The following is an 18,528-nucleotide window of genomic DNA, read 5'->3' as shown; positions in this document are numbered from 1 at the left end:
ATATCGTGAACGCATTTCACGGAAAAACATAAGTTTTGACTGTTAAACCCGGCGAAGATTCAACACATTTGCTGTCATTCCCGTTGTGCACACGCCGCTTAAAAAGGTGATTTCTCCTCTTCTGGCATATCGTGACAGGAGAACCATGTCAACTTTGGATGCGGTTATCTTAGCGATAGTTTGTGTAATACCCTCGATATACACATCGTTGGAAAGCTTAGTTTATGGCCGTTCACGTGAGCACAATAACTTAATTTAATAAATTTTACCGAAACGACTGGTTCCGCTTTACAGGGTCACATATTACAAATAATTAATGTGTAATTTCTAGACAATTACTGTGCAATTACCATACAACAACAATGCAAATAACTTGGATTTAAGGGTAAAATAAAATGGTAATAACTGCTGTAAATATGTACATACCGAAGCAATAAATATTTAGGATTTACTTATTGTGACATAATATGTGACCTGTTATCTGTTGTTATGATGAAATAAATGAGGTAATTTCACAATAACTATATGGTATCAGGGCTGTAAAATACTGTTTTGTCTTTTCGAAAGGTTTTCTGTGCGGTGGGGAGTTGTTGAAATCCTTTCGAAAAGACGTGAAAAGGTGAAATTATCTTATTTATTTCATCATAATAACCGATAACAGGTCACATTTTACCATCAAACTAACTACTACAAAAACTACTGACCACTATGTAATTGTGCCATAACACTTAGAAGTTACTATGTAGTCCTTCATAGCACCATCATGTTGGTATAATTACAGAAATATTATGTCACAATAAGTCAATCCTAAACATTTATTGCTTTGGTAAGTACCCATTTAGGTAACACTTAATAATAACTATACACAATTTATCATTTATTAAGCATTTGTTAATAATTAGTTAATGGTTTGTTCATCATTAGTAATTTATTGTTCATGCATAATTCATCATCACTAAAGCATTTGTTCACAAAGTTATGAATGGTTTGTTCATAGTAAATAAAACAAATGTTTGTAAATACATCATTTATGCCTTATAAATAATGAAACAACCATTTATAAATGAAATCATCTCCCTATTATGAACCAGTTACAAACTATTAGTATATGCTTTGATCATCATTTGTAAAGTATTACTCCTATGTTAATTCTCATACTGTAATTCATGATTAACTCAGGAGTTACAAGTGGTTAGGTAATGATTTTTGTGAGCTCATCTAAAGTGAGGACTGTATATGCCTTGCTACATATTTACAAATGAGTTATAAAGGTTACAGTTGCATTTATTAAGACACATTCATCCAAAGAGACTTACACTATCAATGAAATTAAAGAGCAAGGCCACAATGGTGGCACCCGGGGATACCCCCAATATTCTTAGGTTTACAGCATGCTAGCCCAATGCCTTATCCACTACACTACGCCTGCTCATGGCTATTGTAGCTATAAATTCAGAAATATAAAACAGATGCGCGTGTTTGCTATGAACAAACATTTATAATTGTGTTTATAGGCATGATTTACAGATGTGAGTTAATTTAGGAATTATGCTTCAAAATTAATGCTTAACAGTGTGTAGTAGAAGACACTCTTGCATAGTTTTATGTGTTTCTAACTGAGCGGATGTTATGTTCTTCACTTCACAACAAACAATCAATAAACACCAGAGTAAAGTGACAATGTTTTTACTTGGTTAACTTCACTTCAGTATACGTCAGTCAATTATTTACTTGTATGCTTTAACTCTCTAACTATTGTATCAATGCGCTGCTTAGTGCTACATCAAATGTAGTCATACGCATAACAGGAAAGTAGTCCTCTGAAAACAACTAAAAGTAGATCCCATCCATGTCAGAATAGTAGCAGAGGTAGTGTAGTGGTGAAGGAGCAGGGCTATCATTCTGTCGCCTGTTCAGTTGAAGGTTCGAATCTCAGCTTCTGCGGTTGTGTTTAATTTAATTGATATTATTGTGTATGTCGCTCTGGATAAAATTGTCGGCTTAATGAATGAATGTGAACGTAGTATTTACAACTTATTTGCAAATGTGTAGCAAGGCATAAAAAGTCCTCACTTTAGATGAGCTCACAAAAATCATTAACTAACCACTTGTAACTCCTGAGTTAATCATGAATTATAGTATTAGGAAGTGGTTTATAAAACATGTATTCACATCCTTACTAATCATTAGTGCATATATAACAACTGTTAAATAATGAATAGTATTTAATTAACAAAATGTTATTGCATGTTATATTAAGTATTAGCAACAATTTATACATATTTTAGAAAAAGGCTTATTCACTATGAACAAACCAATCATAACTTTGTGAACAAATGCTTAAGTGATGATAAATTATGCATGAACAATTAATTACTAATGATGAACAAACCATTAACTAATAGTTAACAAATGCTTAATAGATGATGAATTGTGTGTAGTTATTATAAAGTGTTACCCATATTTACAGCAGTTATAACCATTTTATTTTACCCAAGTTATTTGCATTGTTGTTGCATGGTAATTGCACAGTAATTGTCTAGAAATTAGACATTAATTATTTGTAATATGTGGTTTAAAAATATTATTACCATGAAATTGCATATATATTACCATAACATTACCCACTTATTACCGATCTGTAATGTAAAGTGTTACCGCAAACCTCTTGCTTGCCAGTGTGAATTAACTCGATGTAAACATCATACAAACTTACTTTTCGTCAATGACTCACAATTCTGAATGTCAAAGACTGGATTACTCAGGATAACTGCAGGAATTGTCAAAAGGTAAATTAATTATCTCGTTAATTAACTTGCACGTCTCTGCAGGTACTAACAGAAATAGGAAACTTAACAGGAAGGCACGCGAGTTTACCATATGAAATATCGCGACAAATGCTATCACAGCGAACACACAAAAGTCCCGGCCTTTTCTACATAATCACTCAAACTATAATGAATTCTACACGCTAATACCTCATACTGTCGATGTAAACTTGTACACATTCAAATGATACACAACGGATACAAAAGCAGTATACCAGTATACAAAAATGCAAAGCGAAAGTAAACAATAGGCCTTATCTCCGTTACGTCTTCTAAAGACTTTAAACATGTTTCAGGCATATTACAACATAATATGCTGAACAGTAAAATATATTTGTACTGGCTAGTTCTCAGCTATCCAGCAAGTTTACAATCGCTAGGCTAGGACGAACAAAGAATGTTGATGCAGGAAACCTTTCCTTCATTTATGCTGTAAAACTGTGAATACAAAAATGAACTATTTTCAGTCCATTTGTCTTGTCTATAGGCTATATAACACACACACAATGGTAGCCACGCACATAGCAAATTGCCATTTTGCCATTTCAAAAAACAAAACAATCTTTCTCTTGAACATAGCTTATTTCCTGTACTTCTGTCTAAACACATATTTCACTAGAACAATGTATACTTACAGGCATTGCCTTCGTATGGGTAAGAAATAACTATAGCAGGTGAAAAACATAAATTGTATGGAGACAGCAACCAGTGTGAATCATCTCATTAGGCGCATTCAAGATTGCTGCGCAGCACAAAAACTGCGCAGCACAAGATGCACGTGGTTAAAAATCTGTCCACGATGGTCTAGATGGGTGTGTTTTCGACTCTGCAGTTGGTATCACATGGCCTCAACTTATCGCGGGAGCAAGGCGTGGCAAGGCGGCTGCTGAGCAGCGGCGCAGCAGCCCTCTAGGTACTGCGGAGCGCTGCGGAGCCTAGACCCTGCCTTCATGAGGTCAGGTCTTTGCCCTAATTGGCTTTTACATCCCTGACGTATGTGCAGGTGTTTAGATGCCTCTTCATATCCACAAGGGTCCATGCGGGTCCGTGCCTCATGTTTCGTCACATGGTCAAGTCTAGACTACGGGAAGCCGGCAGCTCTCGTTGCTGCAAGAGGTCATTTGGAGTTGAACTTGAACGCGCCTATTGACTTCTCTCGTTTGTACAGGAACGCTAAGCAGGAAGTATTTACTAGCCTACTACACTCCAAAGTAGTTTTGATTAAGGCCAGTAGATGGCGCTCTAACATAACAAATTACTGGTAAATACTGAGTGCAATAACATAAATGAAATCTTGGTCGGCTCAGACCGTGACAATATTATTGACTAAAGAATAAACATGTAGGAATGAGGTATCAAACTCACTTTATGGTCAATTATGCACATGTACGCCAAAGATAGCACAATGTCTCTCTCGCTCAGAAATTGCACAAACATAATGACTGGTGCATGCCTGCAGGAGCGGTCTTTCTAAGGGAGTGATTTACCCAGAATGCTCCGGTCAATTATGGTATATAACAAGAAATAAAATCGAATTCCTCTCAAAATAACACAAAGATATCAAATAATGTTCTATAATCATTTCGATTATGTTTCTAAATAGTAATTCATTACGAAGAGAAACTGTTACAAATCGTCCAAAATACACCATTGCTATGAAAAGTCTTGTGAGTTCGACTATATTTACAAAATGAACGTACAATCTGTTTAACAGCGAGTGAGTCCACACTTGCCTCTCGAGGTTATGGCATTGCTAAGATTCATGAAGCCTTGGATAAGTCGCCGACGTGGACAAGTCTAGACATTCAATGGTGTGATACCGTTGCGGACGTCCTCAGATGTCCAGTCGCTTACTAAATGTACAGTGACATGGTGTCAAGTTGGGTGGCGCTATGAAACCATAGTCCGGTACAGAACATCGACAGAACTATGGCCAATCTCCCAGTTCATTTTACAAGAATTGGCATACTTATGATTTTTTTTTTAAATATCAACATTGTATCTTAGATCACTCTGAAATGTCTTTTTGGCATTTCCTAAGCAATTTAAGATGAGCTATTCCGATTAATAGCATACATTCGCCAACACACACGTCTCAAGTCATCCCACCAAATATGGCTTTCATACGTCGCAGCATTTCCAAGATAGGCACACTGAATTTAATTGGTTGTCACAGGCGAACGCTTGGACGTATGAAGGCGAAATCAAGGCGGTTGATCCGGCTTGGTCTGTAGATTACGCGTGCCAAGTTTCATGACGATCGGATCAACTATGCGGCCAGAGTCGCTTTACTTTGACTTTAGACAAAATTCAAAATGGTGGAAAATCCATCATGGCGGAAAATGACGTCATATGGTGCGTTGGAATCGGCTGAGTCAGAGGATTCCAATGGTATATGTTTTATCAAAATCGGCCATACGGATCAAACGTTACGGGCATAAACGTGTTTTCCAACTTTGACCAGTTGATGCCGCTATATCGTGAGAGTGGCGAGCATGACACTTGGTGGTGTCCATCAGGGTAGTCTCCTCTATCAGCGTACCACATTTCATGACTTTATGTCTTACGGTTTGGGCTACAGGTGGAAAAATGTGTGGGCATCAGTGCTCAAAAATCGCTTTTCCATTCATTCCTATGGGAAAAAATCGACCGGAAAAACTGGAATAACGGGAGAACGACAAGGCATATCGAAAAGCTGTATACAAGCCACCATTCTCGCATCAGGACGCACGTGTGAGAGGTGGAACGCCCTAAAAGGATAACACTTTGTGACTGTCAATTTCCAGCGAGACTTTAGCTGGACTTTAGGATAGTTTGCTACCTTAGCATGTATTCTGTATTCATGTCACCATGACCATGATCCAAAACATATCATGTCAAGTCCTGTTGTGAAGCTCTGTCTTTCCTGCATGACGCTATGCAGTCCAAATATGGACACTACCTTTGTTTAGGCAACCAATCGCAGAAGTTCAAAGGTGTTCACTGTGTAACCACTACATGATAAACAAAATGTGATAATCCTCTGTGAAGTTCAGGTTTAGGCAGGGATCACACTGACTGATATATTTTATACCAATGTAACAGCATTCTAGGCGTATGAATTTACTCACAGTTTCTTCCAAGGTGTCAGCCCTAATTTCAAATTCTCTGCTGGCGGGATCTTCTAGAGTATCCATATATTGAATTCCAGACAACTGCATGTGACCACTGAAGACCCTCGCCACTGGTTTCCGCTTCTGGCTTAAGGTGGCATTTTCCTCAGAATCATGCTTACCTGATCACATGTATGTATGTCAATAAATTATAGTAGTAGTAGGCAGAAGGTCAGCAAGGTCAAGTTACACATTAATACACTTTACTTTATATACAATTTTTGTTAACTACAGTATTGTTCTTTGCTTTTGTTTCTGTGAAGCATATTGAATTATCTTTGTATGAAAAGCGCTAGACAAACTTGACCTGACCTGAATTGCCAATGATAGTTTTATCCCACATAAACAATAACAAACTGTAAGACTGTAAAACAATGACACAGCAGAAAAAAAGCAACACCAGACTTACTTACCAATGAAAATCCATAGTAACACCCCTACAACAGCGGCAATAACCAGCAGTGTGAGGATGACTCCCAACACCACAGCTATCTTCCTCTTGGATGTGACCTTCTCTTGATTTGTCAGAAAAGTGACATGCTCGTGTTGACCTTTAAACCCCTAGAGTTGAAGAAAAGATATAGACAGTAGACTTGTCATAGACTTAATAATTGGCATAAGTGCACACTCATTCTCAGTAAGTCCTCGGGGCTTTATATCCAGTTTTGCCATTACATCACCTCCCAGGAACTTGGTCATATGGACAATTTCTCTATGCTAACACATTTGCCAAGATCTTGTGCAGTGTATTCAGATTTGCACATAATAATTCCTGTAACATGCATCATGAATGTAGAGGAAGACTTGCAAAGGTATCAATCAAACAGTGTCATGTTCACACATTTCAGTCGCTTCGAACAATCGCAGCCACTTTGACCACCTCATTGTATCAGTTAATTTAGCTCAAACAGGAAGCATGGCTGCTGTTTACAGATGATACTTAATGGGTGTCTAGGTTCTCTATCTTAATCTTAAATGATTGTGTAGACCTACATGGAAATTCATAGGCTACTGTACATTACCGATGGATATAATACAAAATACTGTACACATCGTGTTATCTTGGTATGTTACGTAAAATGTTTGATGCAGGCTACATTGTATGTAGGCTGTCATGAGGAAACCACACATATTTTATAAATGGGCATTTTTCACCTCCGTCAAGGAAGTTATGTTTTCTTCAGGGTTTGTCTGTCGGTTTGTCTGTCTGTCTGTCTGTCTGTCTGTCTGTCTGTCTGTTTGCAAGATGGAAGTTATGGATGGATTTTGATTAAATTTTCAGGAATCTGAGGGTCTGAAATGACCCAAGGAAGTAACGATTACATTTTGGGAGTGATCCGTATCACCGTCTGGATGCAGGAGGTTATATGTTTGTTTATGTGTGGCGGAGGATTGCTCTCTCTGAGTGCTTTTCTAGTTCTTGATGTTTCCTGATGTTTCAGTCAATTCACACGCACACACACACACAAGATGGAAAGTTTTCTGACCCTGTGTGTGTATGAATGACTGTATAATGTGTGCATAGGCTATATGGATCATTTGGCTATGTGTGGTACAATATATTTCAACTGCCCTTATTTAAGGGCCCCCCTTTTACTACCCTACTGTTTATTTACCCCTCCTTACACTATTGTAACTGTGGCACAATTTCATATATTGCAAAGTATATGTGACAATAAAACTTGAAACTTGAAACTATTTATGAGAATCTATCTGGGTTCAAATTAAAGATTCCAGAGCGCTATGCTCCAACATCGTTTTCACTCATAAACTTGGTCGACAGTTTTGGGTGTCCGTCATTTGTATGTTGGTTTGTTAAACAATGCATCGGCTAACCTGTGTATGTACGGGAAACTCCTGATTACATGGAATTTGAACCTGAATACAGACGCTGGCAAATAGCTTAATTAACCTGTATATAAAACGTAGTAGGCATAGTGCGTAAAGCTTCATCTCGCCCGCCGTCATTAAAACTCACATTGGCTAAACTGATTGCGCTTGCACCACTTACATCCAGATATTCTACAGCCTACAGAAAAAGAGTTACACATCTAGGCCTACAAAGGGTTAGTATGATGATGACCAGACGTACTGCCTACTACGGACAGCGTTTTAATACTAGCCCACTGATCAAGGCTCTTCCCAAACATTTTAGCCCAGTGCAGCATTAATCGACCCGGGTGTTCTTTACAGGTGATAGTCAAATCGACATAACCTACAACGACTGGAATAATGAAACACTGTGTTGGTAACCTATTTCGTTGTAGGCTTACGTATATTTCTCTCTCAATAACATTTGTGAGTAAAGGCCGTTTTTACATAATCATTTTGGTTCGTTTTCCTAGCCTACCTGATTATATTGCGCCGAGCTCATTTTCCTTGTGACGTTAGCAGAATCCAAGGTGTGTGAACAAGATCTGGAAACCTGGAGACCAGTTAGGATTATTAGTTAATACTCCGCGCATCAGCAAACAGCCGTACAACCAACAAACTGCGTGTTCATGTAACTATAGTTTAGCCTACTTTAACTCAAGTAAACCGAATGGCCACTTGAACAATCTTCCTGTTTCCCTGTTTCAGTTCCACGCCCAAACTGTAGTTGAGCCTAGTCCTCAGGCAAGGTGAGACAAACATAAACAGGTATAGCAAGATTCCTCACATTGGTGTAGCGTAGGCTACAAACCTAATCCATTGGCTTTAGGCCTACGGTTTACTGGGGTTCATATGCAATAATTTCACTCAAAAACATGTTGCTAGGCCCTATCTATCCAATGTGTTATTGTAACATTAGTCTGGGCAATCTAACCAACCAAGGAACATAACCCATAGGCCTACAGAAAAATCAAGGGGGAAATATATGCAGCTGAATCCATCTTATATTTGAATAGATGGCTATAATATATTTAAGAAATATACAGTACAGTACAAGAATGTATACTGTATGTGGAACCCAACATACTGTATCTTTGGATATCTTGCATGAAAGTCCATGCTGAATATATTTCATTGTGCAGCAATGTATTTAACAAAGTGACCCATATTGAACATTTGCTCATATTTTCCAAAAATAAGTTACCCGTTCATTTCTCCAATCAACCTTTGGAAAACACTGTAGGCCAGTGGCATATGATGTGGTCAGTCAACTTTCATTGTTTTTACAAATAGCTTACCCCATGTCTACAAGACAAGGGGAGCTTCAGCTGTAACATGTCAGTCAGCAGCACATATAGTACCATAGGCCTAGCCCAGACATGAATGATTATTGCCTGCATGGAAAGATTATCAACTAAACTAAAGTTATTCTCTACAGTGAATAAGTTTCCCCAAACCCTGCCTGATCTGCCGGCGATTTGGATTTCGCCCTGCAGCTCAGGCTGGAAACCTGCACATCTATCTCTCCTGATTGCTGTCCACATCTTCTGGGTCCAATCACAAACTAGCTTATCCAAAAGATGCACCCAGATCGTTGGTCTGATTGATTGAAGGACTAGTGTCTCTTTTATTCAATTTTCAGACGACACTGCCATTCTGTGTCTTACACCGTGTCCTAACCGAACGCGATGCGAGCGAACATTAGCGATAAAATCAGTTTAATTCCATTGTTTTCAATTGGAGTGTCCTGACTGCAAGCGACGCGAGCAGCGCGACGTTTTGAGAGAACTTTTGTCGGACGCCCCGTTTCTATTTTCCTTTTGACGCTCGCATTGCTCTACTATTTTCAATGAGAAATATGGAATCCCGTGACGCAACACAATGGCATATTTAACGGATTCGGTGTAGACAGACAATATTGACAGTCGCTCGCTTGGATCCGGTTAGGACACGGTGTTATATGGAGACAACCACCTCTGTGTACAAGCAGGAGGTGGATAATTTTGTACAGTGGTGTGGTGACCACCACCTCACTATTAACACACACAAAAAAAAAACAGAAGAAATGGTCTTTGACCCAGGTCATGTGGGGGACCACACTCCGTTACTGATTCAGAGTGTCGATATTGCTCAGGTTGATTCATACAAATACCTGGGTGTGCATATTGATAATAACCTGTCCTGGAATGTCCATGTTAATAGTGTGTGTACTAGGATCCAGCAGAGACTTCACTTTCTACGTAGACTAAGGGTGTTTGGTGTACAACAGAAGGTGATGTTGGTTTTCTATCGTGCTGTGATTGAAAGTCTATTTGGTTATGCAATCCCTGCCTGATTTGGCAACTTGTAACTTGAAGTCCCAAATCAATAGACTAGTTCACACTGCATTTAAAGTGATGGGAGTGAAGGACCAACCCACTATTCAAACAATGTTTGAGGAAACTGTACTGAGAAAAGCTAAAGAAAATCATTGCAGATCCCTCTCATGTCTTAAACACAGATTATAAACTACCCTCTGGCAGATGTTACAACATTCCAGTTAAAAATAAGAAAAGGTATTTGAACCGGTACAAATTCTCCTTTATCCAACTCTCTGTTAACCTCTTGAATTCAGGCCGTCAGCGGAGGTTTCCTGTTCTGTAATGCAATGTACAGTATGTATGTTTGTATGTATGTACTGTATGTATGTAGGCACTTTATGACTGCACTGTCAGCACTTTCTGGTGTTACAGTATGTTATATGTGATGTAGCAGCCTGTTTGTCCACGACAAATTTCCCTTGGGACATAATAAAGTAATCTTAATCTTATCCAAAAGTGAGCAGAGTCATTTGAACTATGCATCTTGCGGAGTTGAAATAAAGCGCAGACTACCCAGACATATGTTTAATGTTTAATCTAAGATTGAATTTAGTGATAGCCAGACTAAGTTCCCCCCTCACCCTCAGCACAATACGTTGCACCATCTAAGGCTGATGCATGCCCAGGGACTACAATGTGGAAATCAGCCATTTGCTTAAACCTGGCACAATGCATATTTTTGTGTTGTACAAGATTAATGTCTTCTTGTGCGCTGTCCCTGCCTTGAACTAAATAAATAAAGTAAAAACAAAACACTAAATTCAACGCACCCCTCCCCCACAAGGTGACTATGATCAATACAACTACACTGACACTGGTCACCAGCCCCCAGTCTCCAGCCACCCCACACAGACGCACCCCTCACCTCCTCTCCTCTTCTCCGGCGCTGGTCGCTCTAATGTCACACGTGATGAAGGGAAGGGAAGGGGGAAGGGGTTTTAGGGATACTCAGACCACAGTTACGCTATGCACTAGACCCGCGGCAGTTTGCATACCAGAAGAAAGTGGGCGTGGACGATGCCATCACATATATCCTACGCAAGACGCACTATCACCGGGACAGGGGAAAAGTGCTGTGGGAATCATGGTCTTTGATTTCTCCAGTACTTTTAGCACCATCCAACCCCTCAGACTGGGTGACAAGCTCCTGCAGAGGGGTTTGGATACTCATTTAGTATCCTGGATTGCACTACCTGACAGAGCGGCCACAGTTCATCAGACTGAACTGCCTCTCCGACACAGAGCTCCACAGGGAGCAGTGCTCTCTCTCGTCCTGTTCACCCTGTACACGTCTGACTTGTACAGTGCTACAACACTGAGTCATGCCACAAGCAGGAGTTTTCGGATGATACTGCAATTGTGGGGTGTATCAGGGATGGGCAGAAGGAGGAATACAGGAGCCTGCGGAGGACTGTGCAATGGTGCAAACTCAACCACCTACAACTCAACACTGCTAAGACCAAGGAGAAGGTGGTGGATTTCCGGAGGTCTAGCCCGCTCTGATGCCAGTCATCATTGAGGGGGTCAATGTGGCGGTGGAGGGATACATCTTGACAATAAACTGGACTGGTCAGTCAACACTGAAGCACTCAGCACACTATAAGAAAGGGCAGAGCAGGCTGTACTTCCTGAGGAGGCTGCCGTTCGTCAACGTCTGCAGCAAGCTCCTCTGGATGTTGAACCAGTCTGTTGCCAGCGTCCTCTTCTATGCTGTAGTATGCTGGGGAGGAATCACTAAGAAGAGGTCTGTTGCCAGCGTCCTCTTCTATGCTGTAGTATGCTGGGGAGGAAGCACTAAGAAGAGGTCTGTTGCCAGCGTCCTCTTCTATGCTGTAGTATGCTGGGGAGGAAGCACTAAGAAGAGGTCTGTTGCCAGCGTCCTCTTCTATGCTGTAGTATGCTGGGGAGGAAGCACTAAGAAGAGGGATGCTGGGCGGCTCCACAGGCTGGAAAGCTGGCTCTGGTGTGGGAGCTAAAATGGAGTGCATCACTTTAAGATCAGACAAAAGAATCCTGAAAAAAACTAATCAACATCTTGAACAATGACTGTCATCCACTCCACAGCACTATCATACAGCAGAAGAGCTTGACCAGTTGGAGACTACGCTCACTGCCCTGCACAACTGCCAGACTGAGGAAGCCATTTGTTCCCAGGGCCATACAACTCTTCAGTGCTTCACAAAAGGGAAGAGGAGATATAGACTTCTATGCATAGTCTATCTGCATCCCCACCCTGTCCATGACCTCCTTAAACAATGTTGTGCACTGTTCACTGCCAATATGTTAGTGGTTACACTGTTTACTGGCTATATTAACCCACATGCACAACCCCTCCCTCCATCCCCTTGTCTGGACAGTGGTCTAACTTCATAGTTGACCAATGGCTGATACCATTTTACTTCAATCCTATCCTTATAGTAATCCAGACTTTAATGCAACATGCTTGTTTACATAGAAAGCAAAACTATAATGGCTATAATGTCATATTTATGGCGGTACGATTAAAACAACTTTAATCGTCCCGATCAGGCTGTAACCCCATGTATTTTAAGTAAATGCACAAATATCTGTGTTTATACAATACTTCATGGAGGTGAGATATGGAAAAGTAGTTTTAGAAAGATGCAACTATATTTTGGCCCACCAGGTAAGGTTGAATCTACCCACGTTATCCTATGGAGACTGACGGGTTGTGGGTCGTTAAGGGCACTTCTTTGGATGTTCAGTGGCCAAACTCATGTAAAAACCTAGTGAAATAACATTTTCCACTATATAGGAACATGATGGGAAAACTACTGTTCTACTTCCTACTGTTCTAACTATAAAAATGGCAGAATAATCCATAGTGCATGATATTTTAACCCTTGTGGTGTTGCCATAAGGCCAAAGGCATCTTAGTCTTTCTAATTGGCAGTGACACATAACCTATATTTCACTACTTAAAAGTGAGGAAGGGGACTTCCATTTTGTCCCACATTTGTTGTAATAATTCCTGCATGGTTTTATTCAAAGTTAAAAAATGCAACCGTGTTTGTCTGTTTGACAGAGGACAGATGTGGTTGCTAGTGACAAAATATTAGCTCTCCTTGGGGTATGATCGCTGTGTAATTTACGTTGAATTAAAAAGGGTTTCATCTGTCGAGGCTCTCCCCTAATACTGAACTACATAACACTGATTGTGTTTCTTTTCTTTTAAATTGCAGTCATACACTTAGAAAATAGGTGCTAGAACCTAAAACCATGCTTCATATATGCAAATGGTTCTTAAAACCTAAAAAAAAAAAAAAAAAAACTATAGGCCTAAGGGTTCTTTAAAGCCTGCATGGTTCTATAGCACCCAAGAACCCTTTTTATGGAAAAAGTAATTAGGCTACTGCAAATCGTTTCAAGAATCGTTTTTGAATCAAAAATTGATTTGGATTTATATCAAGCCTATACATAGGCTTGTGACATTTGCTGGATCGTGTACCCTTACTGAAACATCTGGTCCGAGACATTAAAAACATTAGGCCTACATTTTGCTGCTGTGGATGACCTCCTCACACAAATATTATTACATTTCAGAGGTGGGGTATCTGTTGTTACGCTACATACATTTTAGCCTATCGAGGTAGTTTGACTGAAAGTCTATCATCATTCACTTTTCTCAATCATAGTTTTCTTGGAATGCAAAATCCTTTCTTTTCATTTGTTTCTTCTTTATACGATCACGTGGCGGGCACTCCATGCAGCCCTTCGAATTGGTAGCCTAAGCCTACCCTATCTGCAGTTCATTTAAAGCGCACCCTTAGCCCCCTCTAATGTCCGATAGGAGTTTCTCGTCTATCAGTGTGAACATCCGTTCAGGAGTCCATTATGTGGATCCATTGTCACCGACATGCAGGCGGCTACTGTGAGTAGCCTACGCCTCAGCCGCAAGTAGAAGGACCAAATTACAGACTCATTTTCGCATCACAACCACGCGCAACATTTTGAGGATTTTTTTAATTCAACCTTTAAGACAACAAAGCAAAATCTGAAACGAGCAGAGGGATCCGAATAATGTCACCCATACTGCTGATGTTATTGTTCCATTGTATCTCAGCAAATAACGAGGTAGGTTACGACGACTGTTTTCACGGACTCTAGCCTATAGCGAACAGGCTATTCAGTGTTGATTTTGTCATTGCAATTACACCGTCACACATCAGAGCCTAAACAAATTTCATATGCGGCCTGTGGGTTAGCTATCATTCAAACGGCCATGTTGTATAGGCTTATTTAGACTATTATTATAGCTAATAGAGGAAGAATGTAGACAAAAGCTGACAGGAGTGGCACAACCATATGCTTAATTGACTCAATGATCTGACTGATGTCGGAGATTAATTTAATTAGACTATGGGAGATGGCTTTGAAGTGAGGGCAGCTTTTTGAGATTCTAAATTGCCATTAAACAAGAAATGCGCAGGCATCCATTTAATGCAGTGAATTTAGACACAGACTCAGTCAGGCATCTGGTATCAGGAAGACCTCTACTGCAATACTTTGTTGTCTTGTCTCTGGCATTTTCTATTCCATTTCTATTTTGATTTGTTGTTGTTGACTAGATGGCAGGTAGACTTATTTGCAACGTCTGGGAAATTAAAGTTGTAGCCTACGTTTCTGTGTGTTTATGTGAATATGATGGTATGATAATGAAAACCATAGACATACAGTAGGCTACATACATATCTATGATGAAAACACAGTAGGCTGGGCTATTCTAGAGGCACTTACACTGTATCTGTTTCAGTCTTGTATCCTATTGTAATGTAGGTCTAGAAGGGTGTGATTTTTATTATTCCTTTGAAATAGATGGTCAATTTAATTAATTCATTAGGCTATCAACCATTGTTTTGAAAGAAAACTGGTTGAGCATAAAGCTCATTAAGCAATGCCCTGAAATAATAATGATAATAATTTTAGGCCTAATCATAAATTATTATTATTATTATCATTGTTATTATTATTATTATTATTATTATTATTATTATTAGTAGTAGTAGTAGTAGTATTTGAATTTCACAAATTCATCCTTAGTTGGTTCTTTTGAATCAAATTATTCAAGATATGAACTATACATTTATATCATTCCTTTCCTTGTAGCCTACATTCTTTGGGACATCCAGAGGGAGGAAGGAAGGGAGCGAGAGAGCGAGAGAGAGAGAGAGAGAGAGAGAGAGAGAGAGAGAGAGAGAGAGAGAAGCTGAAGTACCCAGTCACAGTTAAATTATAGTATGGTTGTAGTTTATGTTTTACTTGCGTTAGGATGGTTGATCATGTACTTTAAACTTCACATATGTAGGAGTTTTGCATTACTGACAAAGCATGGCCCTATTCTTTATAAGTCCAAGATTAGGCTACACAATGAGACTGTGATGTTAATTTTGATCAGGCAATAGAATGGGGAAACCTTATAATATTGTGGGCCACAGGACTGTTCCATATGTATTTGTTTAAATGCTCGTAATTTAAGTCGCTCTCCCTATGTTCTGTCCTATCACTCCAGGTACAGATCACAAATGATGTGGTAGGCCCAGGTCAGCCACTGATGGAGCCACAGATCGCCATGTTCTGTGGACGGCCACTCTTACACATGAACCAGGCAAATGGTCAGTGGGTACCTGACCCTCAGGGTCGTCAAGAATGCTTCACTGACTATAGTCAGATCCTGTCCTACTGCCAGGAGGTAGATACTATTTTTAGCATATATCTACTCATCTTCCATAGTGTCTCATTTCCTTCTAAAGGTCCCACTTTTCTTCTCTGAATGTCTGCCCTCTCAGTCATTAAAGCTTTTGCAAAAAGAACGTCAAGTATGAATTGCATTAGCATTGAATTACATCTATTACATAAAGGGTTTCCCATCTTTGATGGTTTTCAGGTTTTATTTTAAACATTTTACATGGGGAAATACTAATCTGATTGCTCCACAGCAGGACGGGATTGTTAACTGAATCAATCAAATCACATGAAATAGAAGTTTTGCACAGATGTACAGTGGCTATAAATAGTATTCACCCCCTTTTATTGCTTTCATAAATGGAATCTTTGTCAATTTAATTTGGCCCTTCTAACAATAATGTACTGTCTTTAATGTCAAAGTGAAAGCAGGTTTCTACAAAGTAGGCCTAATATAAGTTAGAAATTAAATTCCAAGGAATTACCAGTGCATACAAATGTAACAAAACATGTGAAATATTAGTTAAAGTTACAGAAAATGCAAGCACAGAGATAGTTGTTAGGGCAGACATGGTGGGTGCTATGCTAAATAAAGAAATGGCTATGCTTATTGTGGTTGGTAGGGTGTCGTTATGATAAGTAATATTTTTTTCATAGCAGGTACTATGCTATATAAAGTGATTGTTATGCTGGTTGCTAGGGTAATCATGTCATCTGGTGTCAGGAAAACCTCAACTGCAATACTTTGTTGTCTTGTCTCTGGAATTTTCTATTCAATTTTCATTTTGGTCTGTTGTTGACTAGATGGCAGTACAGTGGTTCCCAACCTGGAGCCCGGGAAGCCCACTAGGGGCCGCCAGGGATTGCAGGGGGTTTGCAAAGTGTTGCCTTGGCTGAGATTGTGAGGTTACTCAGAAAAGGAAAAAGGCAGCACTTTGCAAATAAACGTGTTTTATCGCACAGACGCGTTTCGGCTTAGCGCCTTCCTCAGTGCGCTCAAGTGGATATATGTACAACCTCACTTATTTATACCCCCACACCCACACAATCAACCAATGGTGATACAGTGTCATCCCATATAATAATTAAATTAAAATAGTCCATTGCTTCTTCTTCCAACACATGTTCATAGAATCACATCATGCACAGGCCATTTACATCAGTACATTTTACAAAAAACAAGATAGGTCTTCATTCATACCATACAATGAAATGTTCAACATAATAAGTTATTCCAATGTCTGATTGAGACATAAGCCTACTAAATAAACGTGGTGTGGGGCATGGTAAATGTAAATCTAATGTCATCCCTCTACTTATTTCTTCAGCAAAGAGAGAGCAAAAGCAAGCCCAATCAGTATCTAAACAAATCAGGTCAGGTCAGCTAAGACAAATGAAGTAAGATAAGTGTCTTCTTAAGAGAAAACTTGAGATGTTTGAAATGTTGCCCACATTTTCACTTGTGAGCAAAGTGGTTGGTCGGGTCATCGATATGTCCAGGTTTTTTTTTAATCAGACATAGGTGGCAACCCTGACATAACGGAGCGCTTCACTTGCAGACCCGCTGCAGCCCGGGCCTGAATAATCACACGTAATTTTACGATTAAAAATGGTGCCCCCCTGAAAATCTCAAATGCCCCCTTTATCACTGCACTCTGTAGCCGGGTCTGGTAGCAACTATAAAATGTAATCAAAGGTGCACAACCTAAAGTTATTTGTAACATTGTTTAACACAATACAAACCCCTCTCCCCCATCCTCCTCCCTCATAAGTATGAACACATGAACAGTGGATGGTAAAAGAATTAAACACACTCAATCAAACTCAAACATAAAACAAACAATTAGTCCATTGGTGTTAAGTGATAATACGGGTATTTCATCCACTAACGGCAATCCATCCACTTTTGTATGTGTTTTATGCAGTTTAACAGTAGGTTATTATCCCCTCCTTCCCACTTCTATCTTTTAAAAATGACTTAGTTTCAGTCAGTCTCTAAAGGCGTTTTTCCACCAAAAACAAACCTGGTGTTGAACTGGTGCCGTTTGAAAGTCTTTGAACGGTGGTGCTATCTAGTGAACCAGCCCGCATTTACACCAGTCCTGAACCGAACCAAAGATGCGTCATCAACAATGGGTGGTGCACGCAAAAGCAAAAGTTAATGAGATGCATAAACGGGAGAAGGATATGACCAGTTGTCCCATAAAAAGGGCAGAAACTAGCTATTTAAAATGCTAGTCAACTTTGGTTCGCAGGAAAAACCAAGTATTTTTTGGTTCGACTTCCGAACCAAGGTGCCACATTCCGAACCGGATTTTGTTTGGTGGAAACACGACGAACGGTTCAAATGTTGGTTCGGGAACGGGAACGGAGCCGGTTCTCTGTCGGTGGAAAAGGGCCCTAACAGGCGTGCGTAGTAGGCTAATTCAATTGAATTTGGTTTTTGGTTTTTCTTTGACAAATAAAATATACCATTTCAAAGTGAATTTGAACTTGGCTTGTTTTAACTCTTTGAATGCCGCACTGTTTTTGGAAGCTATGTCCCGGCAAACTAGATCATTTTTGACTATTTTTGTAGAGCCACAGCGTATTCTATGTTATAGTTATGGACAC

At 39.6% G+C, this 18,528-nt stretch overlaps 2 protein-coding genes across 2 annotated transcripts in view; one reads left to right on the top strand and one right to left on the bottom strand.

Moving 5' to 3' along the window:
* st14 (ST14 transmembrane serine protease matriptase) overlaps positions 1–8,578 on the bottom strand; it is a 58,305-nt gene extending 49,727 nt beyond the window's left edge. Inside the window, exons 1-4 of the mRNA XM_062539670.1 lie at positions 8,504–8,578; positions 8,331–8,405; positions 6,394–6,541; positions 5,939–6,102 (exon numbers count right to left, since the gene is read on the bottom strand). Of these exons, the coding sequence (XP_062395654.1) occupies positions 5,939–6,102; positions 6,394–6,541; positions 8,331–8,354 (336 nt within the window). The 5' untranslated portion in view covers positions 8,355–8,405; positions 8,504–8,578. The remainder of the gene's footprint in view (positions 1–5,938; positions 6,103–6,393; positions 6,542–8,330; positions 8,406–8,503) is intronic.
* Positions 8,579–14,102: 5,524 nt separating this feature from the next.
* Positions 14,103–18,528, top strand: part of aplp1 (amyloid beta (A4) precursor-like protein 1) — a 42,715-nt gene continuing 38,289 nt past the window's right edge. Inside the window, exons 1-2 of the mRNA XM_062539805.1 lie at positions 14,103–14,307; positions 15,743–15,922. Of these exons, the coding sequence (XP_062395789.1) occupies positions 14,254–14,307; positions 15,743–15,922 (234 nt within the window). The 5' untranslated portion in view covers positions 14,103–14,253. The remainder of the gene's footprint in view (positions 14,308–15,742; positions 15,923–18,528) is intronic.

The sequence above is a fragment of the Sardina pilchardus genome, chromosome 6 (genome assembly GCF_963854185.1).
Source record: "Sardina pilchardus chromosome 6, fSarPil1.1, whole genome shotgun sequence".
Classification (NCBI taxonomy): Eukaryota; Metazoa; Chordata; class Actinopteri; order Clupeiformes; family Clupeidae; genus Sardina; species Sardina pilchardus.
Note: the sequence above shows the minus strand (reverse complement) of the source record. Positions and strands in the feature narration are given on the sequence as shown.